Source organism: Cetorhinus maximus, chromosome 8, assembly GCF_964194155.1.
Source record: "Cetorhinus maximus chromosome 8, sCetMax3.hap1.1, whole genome shotgun sequence".
In the NCBI taxonomy this organism is placed as follows: Eukaryota; Metazoa; Chordata; class Chondrichthyes; order Lamniformes; family Cetorhinidae; genus Cetorhinus; species Cetorhinus maximus.
In genome coordinates this window covers 83,700,720-83,715,274 of record NC_135886.1, presented here as the reverse complement: position 1 = coordinate 83,715,274, position 14,555 = coordinate 83,700,720, and the positions used below count along the sequence as shown (strand labels likewise).

The 14,555-nt window shown below is 41.1% G+C and overlaps 1 protein-coding gene across 1 annotated transcript in view; it reads left to right on the top strand.

Moving 5' to 3' along the window:
- chm (CHM Rab escort protein) overlaps positions 1-14,555 on the top strand; it is a 141,978-nt gene that overhangs the window by 28,813 nt on the left and 98,610 nt on the right. Inside the window, exons 2-3 of the mRNA XM_078547217.1 lie at positions 748-814; positions 11,228-11,300. Coding sequence (XP_078403343.1) covers positions 748-814; positions 11,228-11,300 — 140 coding nt within the window. The remainder of the gene's footprint in view (positions 1-747; positions 815-11,227; positions 11,301-14,555) is intronic.

The following is a 14,555-nucleotide window of genomic DNA, read 5'->3' as shown; positions in this document are numbered from 1 at the left end:
ATTCTGTCCCTTCTCGTGGAAGTCTTTAATATAGATTGTAAATAGATGAGGGCACTGATCCTTGTGACGCCCTAGTGACAGCCTGTCAATGTGGAAATGACCATTTTATTCCACATCTCTTTTCTTTCTGCCCTTTAACCAATCCTCTATCTGTACTAATAAATTCATCCAACTCCATGAGCCCTTATCTTGTGCAATTTCCTTTTGTGTGATACCTTATCGAATCCTTTTTGAAATGCCAAATATGCTACATTCAGTGGTTCCTCTATGTGCGCTGTTAGTTACATCTTCAAAAACTCATAGATTTTTGAAACACACTTTATGTTTCATAAAACCATGGTGATTCTACCTAATCCTGTTATGATTTTCCACTTTGTTAATAAGGGATCCCAGCATTTTCTCTGATTGTCAGACAGACTGGGTTGTAGTTCTCTGTTTTCTGTCACCCTCCTTTTTTGACTAGCAGTGTAACATTTTCTACTTTCTGGGACCCTTCCAGAATCTATGATGAGTGTTGTGCTATTGTCCCATTCTGTGGTTTGCTGTTTGAACGATAGTCAAATGAAACTAGTTACGAGAAAATACTGATTCCAGTCCTTCCACCCTCATAGTGCAGAAACAAAGTAGGTCATGAATTGAAACTTTTGAAAGTGTGCTTTAAGGCTAGAATATTCACAGTAACATATACAACTTCTGTGATTTGGATAAATAGCTATGTAATGCCTTTTAAATTTATTTCTGTTACAGGTCTGCAAGAGGCCATTATTGCAGCTGCCTGTTCCCGAATTGGCCAGAGAGTTCTTCACGTTGACAGGTGAGCTACAATGGTCTGAACCTTCCATTCATGGTCAGAAACCCTATTTCCAACCTTGAACAGACAAAAAAAAAACACCTTTACCTATTCCATTGGAGGATCCTGCAGAAGTGAGTCAGTGCAGGAATCCTCGGAAGGAACGGCGGAGAGAATCCGGACAGAAACCACGCCCCTTTTTACGGCACCAGTTGCCATATTCTGTAAGTTGCCTGGATGAGTGTAGCTCAACAACACTCAAGAAGCTCAACACTGTCCAGGACAAAGCAGCCCACTTGATTGGTAACCCATCCACCACCTTCAACATCCACTCCCTTCATCACCGACGCACAGTGGCAGCAGTGTGTACCATCTGCAAAGTGCACTGCAGCAACTCACCAAGGCTCCTTGGACAGCACCTTCCAACCTGCAACCACTACCATTTAGAAGGACAAGAGCAGCAGACGCATGGGAACATCATCTACAAGTTCCTCTCCAAATTACACACCATCCTGACTTGAAACTATATCGTAATTCTTTCACTGTCGTTGGATCAAAATCTTGGAACTCCCTCCCTAACCACACTGTGGGTGTACCTACAGCACATGGACCGTGGTGGTTCAAGAAGGCAGCTCACCACCATCCCTTCACAAGGGCAATTGGGTGTGGGCAGTAAATGCTGGCCAAGCTAGTGGTACCCACATCTGTGAAAGAATTAAAACAAGTAGAGTTTAAATGCCCCAAAGCATCTTTGAAAAACTACAGATAGAAGTTAAGGGGGTAGAGTGGATGAGGTGGGTAAGGTAGGAGGGCAGGGTGGTAGCGGGGTAGTTGGGTTGGGAGGGTTTGTCAGATCGGGCTATTCAGGTCAGATTGGGGGCAGGGAGTCAGGTGGTGGGGGTTAGTCAGGTTGAGTCAGGCTAGTTGGGTTGGGGGCTTGTCATGTCGGTGGGGGTGTCGAATGCTGGGGCTTGTCAGGTCAGGTTGGGGGCTAGTCAGATTGGGGGGGGGGTGGTGGGTCAGTGATTGGGTGTCAGTTGTATAGTTATCCAGGACTTGAGTATTGACAGTACCCAACCAGTGTCCAGCATTAGATGTGATTCTGCAATTGGACAGCATTTGTCAAATAATCCTTAATGTGTTAAGAATTACGCTGACAACCAATTTAAGATTGTTAGCCAGGCTCACAGTGTGGCGCATTTGTGTGTACTGGAAGTTGCATACATGAATACACAGGGCCCTGTTCTTTGCAGACAGAATGAACATGTACACACTGCACCTATTTCAGCTAAACATAACAAGTGACAGCCATTTGCTGGTTCATGCCTCAGAGCAATATCTTGACCAGTCATAGTCAAGCTGCTTGGTTTAAATTTCAAGCAGTGCATGACAGTTAACTGTCAGTCACAATCAACTGTGCATTCTCCATGGAATGCCTTTATCAATCAGAGTCCACATGCCAACCAATCAGCATTCTCTTCTCATATAGTGTAAATATGTTTTTCTCCCTGACATTGGTATTTTCTTGCGAATTGTCCTGATGAGTGCAACAGGAAAAGCTTAGACAAAAAATGTTTATTTTTTTCAGCAATACTCAAGTTCTGTACTATCAAACGACTTTTTTGTTACCCAGGAACTAGACTAGGTTTATTTCTGTCTAAACTTCCAGAATAACTATCCAGGTAAACAGCTTGGAACTGAAGTCTCTGACTCTAACTCAGAGTTGGAGACTTTTTTGGAGGGTTCCAGGGAGCAGAGGAATTGTCCATTGTAAGTTCAAACTTCCTGGCCAATTCCCAAAAAATTCTTGTGTTGGGTCTTCCAAGGGGTCCCACAGCGCATCTTATGGGCTACATCTGATCTCTGACCACGAAAATTTGAGCCAATACTTTGCAGTTCTTTCCGGAAAGGAAACCAGCCATTTGTAGCATGACTAACAGCAAGAACACCATGATCAATTATCAAAGCTATGCCCTTGTCAGTAGTTGTGCTACCTTCTTGAACTGAATCAATATATTTTCTCTGGCCTCTTACTGAACATCACATGCAAAATTAATTTGTATTAATGTTCCTGTAGTTATGTTGGTAAAAAGAGATGAAATGCAAAAATCTAAGGAAATGGAAGCAGTGCAATTTGTTTTATTCAATTTCCAAATGTTGATATGCCTTCATACCTTAACAAAAGTTGGAGCTTTTTAAAAACATTGTTACAGCAAACAATGTGTTTCAAGTCTTTTAGCCCATGAAATGCAGTTTATTCCCATTGGTTCCAAATCTGGTATTTTGAATTACAGGAAACAAACAAGAAGAACAGTGCTTAATCACTGAGTTATCAAATGCATATTTTATAACTGAGCAGTTCCTTAACTCAGAAATAACCATTGCTAGTGACGGAGGCCTGTGTGTGCTGTTTCATTCCTATTTCCTTTGGGGCTGATGCAGATGGCATTCGTGGGTGCAGGTAGATTCTTTGTTCCAGTCTATCTTGCCATACATAGGTGCTATATATGGGGAGTACTAAGATGAAAACCTAAATTAATTCTATTTCTTTTCTAAATGACTCTTAAAGAAATGAGAAATGGTGGCAACATAATGGAATATAAAAGCCTGTAAGAAGCAGCAAAAGAAAGATGAGATTGAAGAACCACTGATCAGATGCCCTCTATCTGTCCTTGGTAATCTTAAATATAGAGCTGGATTTTGCTCTCGGCAGCAAACAAATGACTCCAGCTGCTTGTTATGCTGGCATTTGCACATAGGTTTTCTATGGGATTTTGCACTGAACTTGCTGTAATTCAAGAGCCATTTTGGCATGGTGCCCTCTACAGGGGCCCTGGGACCTATGTGAACTGTACAAACAACTGTGTATCTCTTTAATCAATCAGATTAAAGATATGTTAATAAGCAATGCAGAGTCTGCATTAGGAAGTGTCCAAACATATAATTCAATGTCAAATGAGGTACAGAATGCAAACTAAAGCAGAAAGGCTTGATTCAAAGAGAGAGAGAAGAGAAAGCAAAAAATAATTGAATTCTTTTAATAATAGTAATGAAAATTTGAAGAAATGAGTCGCCACAGATGTATAAGTTAATTATCATTCCAGATAGATTGCTTGGCAGTAATTAAGACTCACTCCATTAAAAAATTTACTTAAATTGGAATGGTTAAAACCTAACTTCTTTTCTAGCGCATTTAGTGGGTATGTAATCACATAAATATAGCAGTTCTATGTGGTTCCATGCATTTCAATGCCAAGTCTCTTGGCAAGATACCAGTGTATATCGCAGCTTCTGAGGGGGCAGGGCAACTCTGACAGCAACTTCCTGTCTTCTGTGTTTAACCCCACATCTGTGGTCACAGGAAGTTGAAGTCTGATTTACACTTCAATAATGGTGAGCTCCTCATCATTATTTTACCTCAAAAACTGGCCCATGCCAAATATTTGTTGCACCTGGTTTTCATATCTTAATTCTGTCAGAATATTTTGAACTAAATTTCAACTGTAACTAAAATTCTTAGGAAATATGAAAGAATGGAGAAGTGATTAAAATGAATGGCTAAAAAAACCTGTAGCAAAAAAACCATAGAATTTGATCTAACTATTCATTTTTATGTTCTGTAGGGTAAGAATTGGATTAAAAGTTTACCTTGACAATATTGTGTGTTATAGTACATCTCAAGATGCTCTAAAGGCTGGCCTGTTTGAATTGCTATTTACAGACATTGGGAAAGATTTAAACCTCAGTGGTTCAGAAGCAACAAATGCCTCTAACTGTAGCAGGAGGCGATTAAACTTCGGGAAGAGCATTGTTTTACTTGAAGGATAAGCCAACATTGTTGGGAAGTTTCAGAAGAAAATGTCAACTCTACTAGTTTTCGAAGCTGGTAGCTAGTATAATTGAAGAATACCTACCTGATTACACTTGTAAACTGGATCTTTCCAACCTCTTGAAATTATCGTTTGTAGTACATTCATTGAAAGAAAGGAGGGGCACCGGGATGAAATGGTGTGCAAGCAGACTGGGAGAGGCAAATAGCTCAGAAATGGGGATCAGATGGGGCGCAACCGAAAATAGATTTGGAGTGCATGTATGTAAATTGATATAATTTGATAAATAAGGTGAGCGCTAGGGGCACAAATCACCGCCTGGGTTTAAGATACAGTGACAATAATAGAGGACCTGGCTGAAAGAGGTAATGGCGTAGTGGTATTATCGCTGAACCAGTAATCCAGAAACTCAGGGTCTGGGGACTCGGTTTCGAATCCTGCCACGGCAGATTATGGAATTTGAACTCAATAACAATCTGGAATTAAAAGTCTAATGATGACCATGAAACCATTGTCAATAGCTGGAAAAACCCATCTGGTTCACTAATGTCCTTTCTGTCGTTCTTACCTGGCCTCGCTTACATGTGACCCCAGACTGTGGTTGACTCTTAAATGTCCTGTCAAACCGCTACAAAGTCACAAAAAAGGAATGAAACCAGATGGACCACCCGGCATCGACCTAAGCACTGGAAGCGACAATGGCAATCTCAGCCTTGTCGACCCTGCAAAGTCCTCCTTTCTAACATCTGGGGGCTAGTACCAAAATTGGGAGAGCTGTCTCTCAGATTAGTCAAGCAACAGCCTGACATAGCCATCCTCTTGGAATCATATCTTACAGACGATGTCCCAGACACCACCATCACCATCCCTGGGTATGTCTTGTCCCACCGGTAGGACAGATCAAGCAGAGCGAGGTGTTAACACAGTGGTATACAGTACGGACAGAGTTGCCCTGGGAGTCCTCAACATCGACTCCGGACCGCATGAAGTCTCATGGCATCAGATCAAACATGGACAAGGAAACCTCCTGCTGATTACCACGTACTGCCCTCCCTCAGCTGATGCATCAGTGCGTAGAATCCATGTTGAATCCCACTTGGAGGAAGGACTGAGGGTGGCAAAGGTGCAAAATATACTCTGCGTGGGGGACTTCAATGTCCATCACCAAGAGCTGGCCAAGTCCTAAATGACATAGCTGCTAGACTAGGCCTGCAGCAGGTGGTGAGGGAACCAACAAGAGGGAAAAACATACTTTACCTCATCCTCACCAACCTGCATTTGACCGAGTGTGGCATCAAGGAGTCCTAGCAAAACTGGAGTCAGTGGGAATCAGGGGGAATATTCTCCACTGGTTGGAGTCATACCTCGCACAAAGGAAGATGGTTGTGGTTGTTGGAGCTCAGTCATCTCAATTCCGGCACATCACTGCAGGAGTTCCCCAGGGTAGTGTCCTCAGCCCAACCATCTTTAGCTGCTTCATCAATGACCTTCCTTCCATCATAAGGTCAGAAGTGGGGATGTTCGCTGATGATTGCACAGTGTTCAGCACCCTTCGCGACTCCTCAGATACTGAAGCAGTCTGTGTCCAAATGCAGCAAGACCTGGACAATATCCAGGCTTGGGCTGACAAGTGGCAAGTAACATTCGCATCACACAAGTGCCAGGCAATGACCATCTCCAACAAGAGAGAATCCAACCATTGCCCCCTGATGTTCAGTGGCATTATCATCTTTGGATTCCCCACTATCAACATCCTGGGGGTTCCCATTGACTAGAAACTGAACTGGACTAACCATATAAATACTGTGGCTACAAGAGCAGGTCAGAGGCTAGGAGTTCTGTGACAAGTAACTCGCCTCCTGACTCGCCAAAGCCTGTCCACTATCTACAATGCACAAGTCAGGAACGTGATGGAATACTGCCCACTTGCCTAGTTGAGTGTAGCTCCCACAACACTCGAGAAGCTTGACACTGTCCAGGACAAAGTAGCCCGCTTGATTGGCACCACTTTCACAAACATTCACATCCTCCACCACTGACACAGTAGCAGCAGTGTGTACCATCTACAAGATGCTCTGCAGGAATTCACCAAGACTCCTTCGACAGCACCATCCAAACCCACGACCACTACCATTTAGAAGGACAAGGGCAGCTGACAGATGGGAATACCACCAACTGGAAGTTTCCCTCCAGGTCACTCACCATCTTGACTTGGAAATATATGGTCGTTCCTTCACTGTCGCTGGGTCAAAATCCTGGAACTCCCTTCCTAACAGCACGGTGGGTGTACCTACACCACATGGACTGCAGCAGTTCAAGAAGGCAGCTCACCACCACCTTCTCGAGGGCACTTAGGGATGGGCAATAAATGCTGGCCCATCCAGCGAAGCCCACATCCCATGAATGAATAAAAAAAAATTGGGAGCAGAGTACTCCTGCCTACAGTTATTCAAGAAAATTAAGGAAGTGAAAAATGAAGGGAGTGGCACTTTTGATCAAATAAATTATACTAGCTTTGGAGAGGGACCAAACACCCTCATAAAAATTTGGGTAGAATCAAAGAACAATTAAGCTGATACAGCATTGCAGTAGTGGTTAAATACTCTCAGCTGCCAAATATTTGGAAAGAGATGGAGACACAAAATTGCAGATTATAGAAACATACAAGAACTACAGTTTGGTGATAATGGGCAAACTCAATTGCTGTACTATGGACAGGGAGAAGAGGAGTTCCTGAAATGTGTACAAGAGAGTTCACTGAGGAATGAAGCACAGCTGGATTTAAATACTGGGGACTGAATTGGAGAAAGTGGAGCATATTTTATTGTGAGAACATTTGGGGAACAGGGTTCATGATGTCATGTTTGGAATAACTATGAAAGAGGAAAGGGTACAATCGAACATAAAAATACAAGACTGGAGGAGGGCCAAATTCTGAGAGTTGAAAAGAGATCTTGCTTTGCTGGATTGGAACCAAAAATGAGTTGGTAAACAGTACTTGAAGAACGGGAGGCTTTCAAAGAGGAGATAATTGATCTACAGAATAGACACATTTCTGAGGGGAAAAGGAAGGGCATCCAAAGCTAGAACTCCCTGGATGGCTAAAGACATAGAGGATAAAAGGATGCTTATGACAGTTGCGGGGTTCATACAGTAGAGAGGCATGTTCAATATAGAAAGTACAGAGGAGCTCCAAGGGAGAATAAAGGGACAAGGTGAGAGCTTGAGAATAGATTAGCGGCTACTGTAAAAGTCTTTTGTAAAAAATATATAGTAAAAAGGTTTGTCAAAGGATTGTGTGGGACCAAAAAGGTAGGGGGCATGGCTGTGGTACTAAATGTTTTCTATCTTCACTATAGAAATGGATGCTGTCAATGTAGCCATAAAGGAGGTGGTAATAACAATTTTGGATAGGAAAAGAATAAAGAGGATGAGCTTAAAAGGTTGTCAGTCCTCCAAAGGAGGTAAGTCACCTGGTCCGAATGGGATACATCCTTCATTACTGAGGGAAAAAGGATGGAAATTGCAGAAGCTCTGGCTACAATCTTCCATTCCCTCTTGAACATGGGGATGTGCCAAACGACTGGAGGATTTAAAAAATAAAGCTGTATATCACTGGTAAAGGAAAAAGGGGGAGAGGGATAAAGCCAGCAAGTGCAGGCCTGTCAGCCTAACCCTGCTGCTGAGGAAACCTTTGGAGATAATGGTAGACGAGTCAGTGACCAGAGGGCAACAGATATAAGGTAATTGGCAAAAGAACCTGAAGTGTCATAAAGAAACATTGTTTATACACAGTAAGCCACTGTAATCTAGAATACACTGCCTGAAAAGATGGTGGAAGCAGATTCAATCGTAACATTCAAAAACAAATTGGATAAATACTTAAAGGGTACTAAATACATTACAGCAGTATACGGACAGAGCAGGAGAGTAGGACCACAATGTAATTCAGTTTTAAGTAATTAATGTACGAGACCAGAGAATATTGAAGGTAAAAATGCTTAACTGGGGAAGAACTAATTTCAGTGACTTAAGAAGGGACGTGGCAGAGGTTGATTGGAACAGGCAATTGCAGATTAAAGCAGTAACTGAGAAGAGCGAGTTTAAGTACAAACTAGTCAAATTAGACCCTTCTGAAGGGAAAAGGTAGAACATCCAAACCTAATGCACCTTGTATGACAACGAAAATAAAAATTAAAATGGAAAAAAATGCTTTATGGTAAATGGCAGGAGGAACATTCCATTCTAATCAGCAAGATTTTGGACAGTACAGGAGAATTTAATGTCAGAGGCAAAAGACCTTCTGAGAAGATTTGCTTGCAGCACTAAAGTGAACGCTAAAGCATTTTCTAAACATTGTGTTAGCAGTTAGCTAGGAAAAAGTTGAGCTTTTTAAGAGCCAAAGGAAAATGTTGATGTAGAGGCAGAGGGTATGGCTAAATATTAAATAAGTACTTATCATTTACTTCCTTGGAGAAGACGGATGCAATGATGCATGGTAGTTCTCTTTGATTTAACCCATGCCTTTCCAAATTGAAGTTTTGTCTCCAATGAGAGTTTCCCACGACCAACGTCACACTGACCCTTTTAATTTCCTGGTTTATTCATCTCCCTTTTGTCGATAGTGGTATATCATTAGCAACCTTCCAGTACTGCTGCACCCAATGAAGACTGAAAGATTGTAACAAATGCCTCTGCTATTTCGATCTTTTCTTCCTTCAGCAACCTAGGATGCATTCCAATTTGACAAGTTGACTTACCAACTTCCAATAATGCTAATCTTTTTAGTCTTGTTGATTTATTGCTATCCTGTCTCCTCTCTTTTAATGCAGCACTACTTCAGTTCTACATTGAAGCGATAGCCTGGATTATGTGCTGAACATTCCTTTTGACTTGGGGACAAGAGGGCTACTGCTGAACCAAGGCTGAAATGAAAATATAGCATGTATTTAAATTGTACAAACCTATCTGTATTCATGGTTTACTAAAGTTGAATTTTGGCTTAGCACTGATCTTGTGTCAATTTTTAAAAATTCATTTACAGGATGCAGACATCGCTGGCTAGGCCAGCATCTATTGCTCATTCCTAATTGCTCTTGAGAAGGTGGTGGTGAGCCGCCGCCTTGAACCGCTGCAGGCCACATAGTGTAGGTACACCCACAGTGCTGTTCGGGAGGGAGTTCCAGGATTTTGACCCACGTGTCAAATATACCAACTGAGAAATACAAAGCTGTTTTATCTGGGAGCAGGGGATGTGAATTTCTATTTTCTTGACTTTATTCCCCATTTAAGCAATTTACATTAATTTTGGATCATACTTCCATTTGTTTGTATATCTGTTTTTGTTCCTGCTTTTGGGGAGGAGTGCCCTGAAATATCCTAGATTTCCCCCTCAAAAAATCATGCTGATATTCCAATTTTATGAATGTAGCTGGAGATGCACTAATCTTGTACAAACACTTAGCAAGCTCCTGTTAAGATTTAATTGTATTAAATGGGTTAACAACTCTGCTAATATAGTGAGAATAGCAGTTACTGTTTATGACTTTACCCAACATAATTTCTGGCCTATTTCTAGCAGAAACTAAACAAATAGTATAATCTAAAAAAGTAACCCTGAAAGAACTTGTATGCATTGGGGTTAAAATTATAATCAAAAGTTAAATTCTTAATTTGATACATGCACCTCATTAAGTAATTACATTTACAATGATTTTACTGAGTGAATAGGTAAAAGGAGAGCTTGTAGCTGGAATAATTCTCTCCATATTGAATCTTCATCCTGCCCACTCCCAGAGACCGTTTCTTTCAAAAATACTTGCAAATTATTAAAAGTGGAATATTTCACATCTTTTATGTTTATTGTTTTCTTTCATATACTTATTTAACTATCCCACAACATAATCTGCCTCCTCTTTGTTTGGGTTGAGATAGATTACTTGGTTAATTCTGCCTCATTAGGGAGGAGTTTTAAATCCCAAGAATGGGTGGATTTAGGTAGGGCTGGTGGGGGGATGTGTGCAAATTAGCGTTAACAATCAGAATCCCCACCCGAATCATCCACTTCTGGTTTTAAGAGAGGTGGGATGGGAGTACAGGCAGCCAACCTATTCTCAGGGAGCAGGCTACCACTTTAAATATTAGAATGGGGCTACTTGTCTTATTTTTATTGACTATTTCAAATTTAAACCTGACTCACTGGATTTTCCAGACCTTTGGGAACCTGCCAGCTAAACAGAAGTAGGGAACTGCTAGATCAGGAGGTAAATTTTTTTCCATTTTCCAGCTCTCGCAATCAGATGCCGCCACTCCTCCACCACCAATATTTGGATATTACCATATATTGTCACTGGTTAATTTGGTCTAAAACTGGTGGCTAATATAGTGGAATATCCCATTGTTTTCCGTTTGAAGCAAGCAGGCCTTCCGTATCTGATAGAGTAACAAAAACTGCAGCCAGACTGACAAAGTCATGACAAGATATTACGTGACAGAACACGAGGAGTAATGCAGTTTAGATTTTAAAATTCTAATCTAAGAACAGCATCTTCAAAGAATTGTTGTTTTGAACTCTGTTGTGGTTAATTAACTTTTCGATTCCATACAGGAGGAATTATTATGGAGGTAACTGGGCCAGTTTTAGCTTTTCTGGATTGCTTTCTTGGATTGAGGAATGCAGAGTAAGTCCTGTTTTATTTGGTAGTTTGCATGAAAATATTTGCAGCATGAAATTTAGTATAGCACTTGAAATTTCTTAAATTAGGTGAACAAGAATATATGTTTAGGCTATTAGCATGGCTATGTATAAACCTTCTTTTGTAGTTGTTTTAAAAATGTTATCCACTTCAACCAGAAACAACACACTTTTTTTTGTTCAATTTGATTAATTAAAGAAGTGCACACACTAGTGCTGTGGAACATTGAAGTGCATTTAGGTGAAACCTGATTTATGTGTATCTTATCTTTCTCGAGGCTTAAAAATTGTAAAGAAGTTTTATTTTTCCACATTTGTACTCAATTATATTTCTTCCTATCATTTCTTCAGAAAATGTTTTTAAACTTAGGTTAGCCATAAAATAAATCCATCCACAGAGGTGCCTTAAGTTAATATGCCAACATGCTGCCTGAAATTATAGGGTGTGGCTCTGCTTTCTTGATTAGAAACTCAGTGAGTGAGCTTCTGAACTATGTGTAACATTTCCAAGCATGCCACTTTCTCTTAATCGGGGAATGGCACATGATTCATTTTACAGGAGCATAAAATGTGTCTATCTGCACACTGCTGTTATACTTCTGGGTTTGAGTGCAGTTCAAATTGATAGTTTCTTAACAATGTCTGCATGCTTTTTGTTCAAAGTTTCCCCCCACCTCTCCTCTCCCATGTTAGAAAGGGAGGAGGAGAATGTAGCATTTGTGGATTTTTTTTATTTGTTCATGGGATGTGAACACTGTGACCAGGACCAATATATATTGTCCTTCCGTAATTGCAATCAAAAAGGTGGGTATGAGCTGCTATCTTGAACCACTGCAGACTGTGGGGTTTAAGAACGCAAGAATATAAGGGATAAGAGCAGGGGGAGACCATACAGTCATCAAGCCTACTCCGCCGTTCAATATGGTCATGGCTGATCTTGGGCTTCAGCTCTATTTTCCCGCATGCTCCCCTTATCCCTTGATTCCCTGAGACACAAAATCTGTCCATCTCAGCTGTAAATATATTCAATGATGGTGCATCCATGACCCTCTGGGGTAGAGGATTCCAAAGATTCACAACTCTTTGAATGAAGAAATTTCTCCTAATTTCAATCCTATATGATTGGCTCCTTATCCTGAAACTGTGGCCCCCTTGTCCTAGATTCCCCAGCCAGGGGAAACAACCTCTCAGTATCTACCCTGTCAAACCATTTCATAATCTTGAATATTTCAATTAAATCACCTCTCACTCTTGTAAACTCCAGAGAATATTGGCCCAATTTACTCAGCCTCTCATCATAAGACAGCTCTCTCATCCTAGGGACTGTCTAATGAACCACCACCTCCAATGCAAGTATATCCTTCCTTAAATATGGAGACCAAAAGTGCATACAATATTCCAGGTGTGGTCTCACCAAAGCCCCATGCAACTGTAGCAAGATTTTCTTATTTTTGTACTGCAATCCCCTTGTAGTAAAGGCTAACATGCCATTTGCTTTCCTAATTGCTTGCTGCACCTGCATGCTAACTTTGTGTTCCTTATATGAGCACATCCAAGTCTCCGAACATCAACATTAACAAGTTTCATGCCTTTTTTTAAAAAAAATTCTGTTTTTCTATTCATGTGACTAAAGTGAATAACCTCATACTTCCCTACATTATATTCCACCTGCCACTTTATTATCCACGCACTAAGCCTGTCTATACCTCCTTACAGCCTCTTTGTTTTCCTCAACTTGCATTCCCACCAACTTTGTTCCGTCACTAAACTTAGGTACCTTACTCTCTGTCTCTTTATCTAAGTCATTAATATAGATTGTAGATAGCTGAGATCCCAGCCCTCAACTTTGCAGCACTCCACTAGTCACAGCCTACCAACTTGAAAATGCCTCATGGACCAAGTCAAAAGTACCTACCTGAAGGGATATGACGGCCTCCTGGAACAAAGTGCCTAGATAACTTTTCCCCTCCCTGGTGCATCGCAATGTCCAAAGCTCAAACTCCAACTCATCAAAGCTGAGCCAAAGTTCCTCAAACTACAGACACTGCACATGTGGTTGTTTTGGATCACACTGGTGTCCATCAGTCCCACATGCTACAGCTGCAACACAGCACCATTCCTGCCATCTTTATTGTGTTTTATTTAACAAATTAGGTTTCAAGTTTAAAAATATCGCTCAACTGTTATCTGTATTGAAGCACAGTCACGTGGTAGTACAGAACTTGAATATTGCTTAAAAAAAAGAGATACAGGTTGCCGAAGCTTTTCATCTTGCCTTCATCATGACAAGAATGTCAAATTTCAAACAATCGCAACAATTTATATTACAGGAGAAAAGGGTGCTGATTGGTTGGCAAGTCAACTTTGATTAACCGAGGCATTGGCATGGAGAAAGCAACGGGGAGCTACAGGCTTCCAAGCTCCCTAGTGATTCAAAAATCCTTTGTGTTCTCCACTACTGTCTACTGCAAGACGACCTTCACTGGTCAATATACACGTTGGGATTCATATATCTCCAAGTGCTATAAGATTGGCCTTATCAGCAATCTCGTAAATAGGGCCCTAGCCATTTGCTCACCTTGCAAGCTTGAATGCATCAAAGCTGTCCTGTGAGACAGTTGCTAAACTGATCAGATCATTGTTCGCTCTGTATCGTGCAAACTCGCAAATGGGCCAAAGGCTGCCACTTTGACATCTGAACTGCTGGGTCTACCTCAGATTACCCTCTAAAGGTAAAGTATCTAACAAATTTGAACAACAGGTTAAAGAAGCCATTTCATTGCTACTTTGCAGTGGCTACACGAGTGGTAGCTTTCACTGACAGGATGCTGCCAGCAGTCCAAAAAGACATTCTGCCTACCACACAACTATGTAATGTGTGTGAGTTTCAGTGCCGGTGCAGTGACAGGTATGTAGGCTGTACATCTCAGTAATTGGCTGATCAAGTTAGCATGTTCCTTCAGTTATTTGTAATGAGAAGAGTACAGACCACACTCAACCAGCCCACAGTTACAAAACCCAAAACAAAAACTCTACTATTAGATGTGATTCCATGACTGGGCAGCACTTGATGAACAATCCAGAGTGGGCTAATAACTATGCTAACCACCAATTTAAGATGATCAGTTGAGCTCATAACATGGCTCATTTACACATGCTAGAAGCGACATGCATTCACAAGTAGGCACCCATCTTCCGCAAACGAAGGAATATGTTCAAGCCTTGCATCTTCTTTGAATTA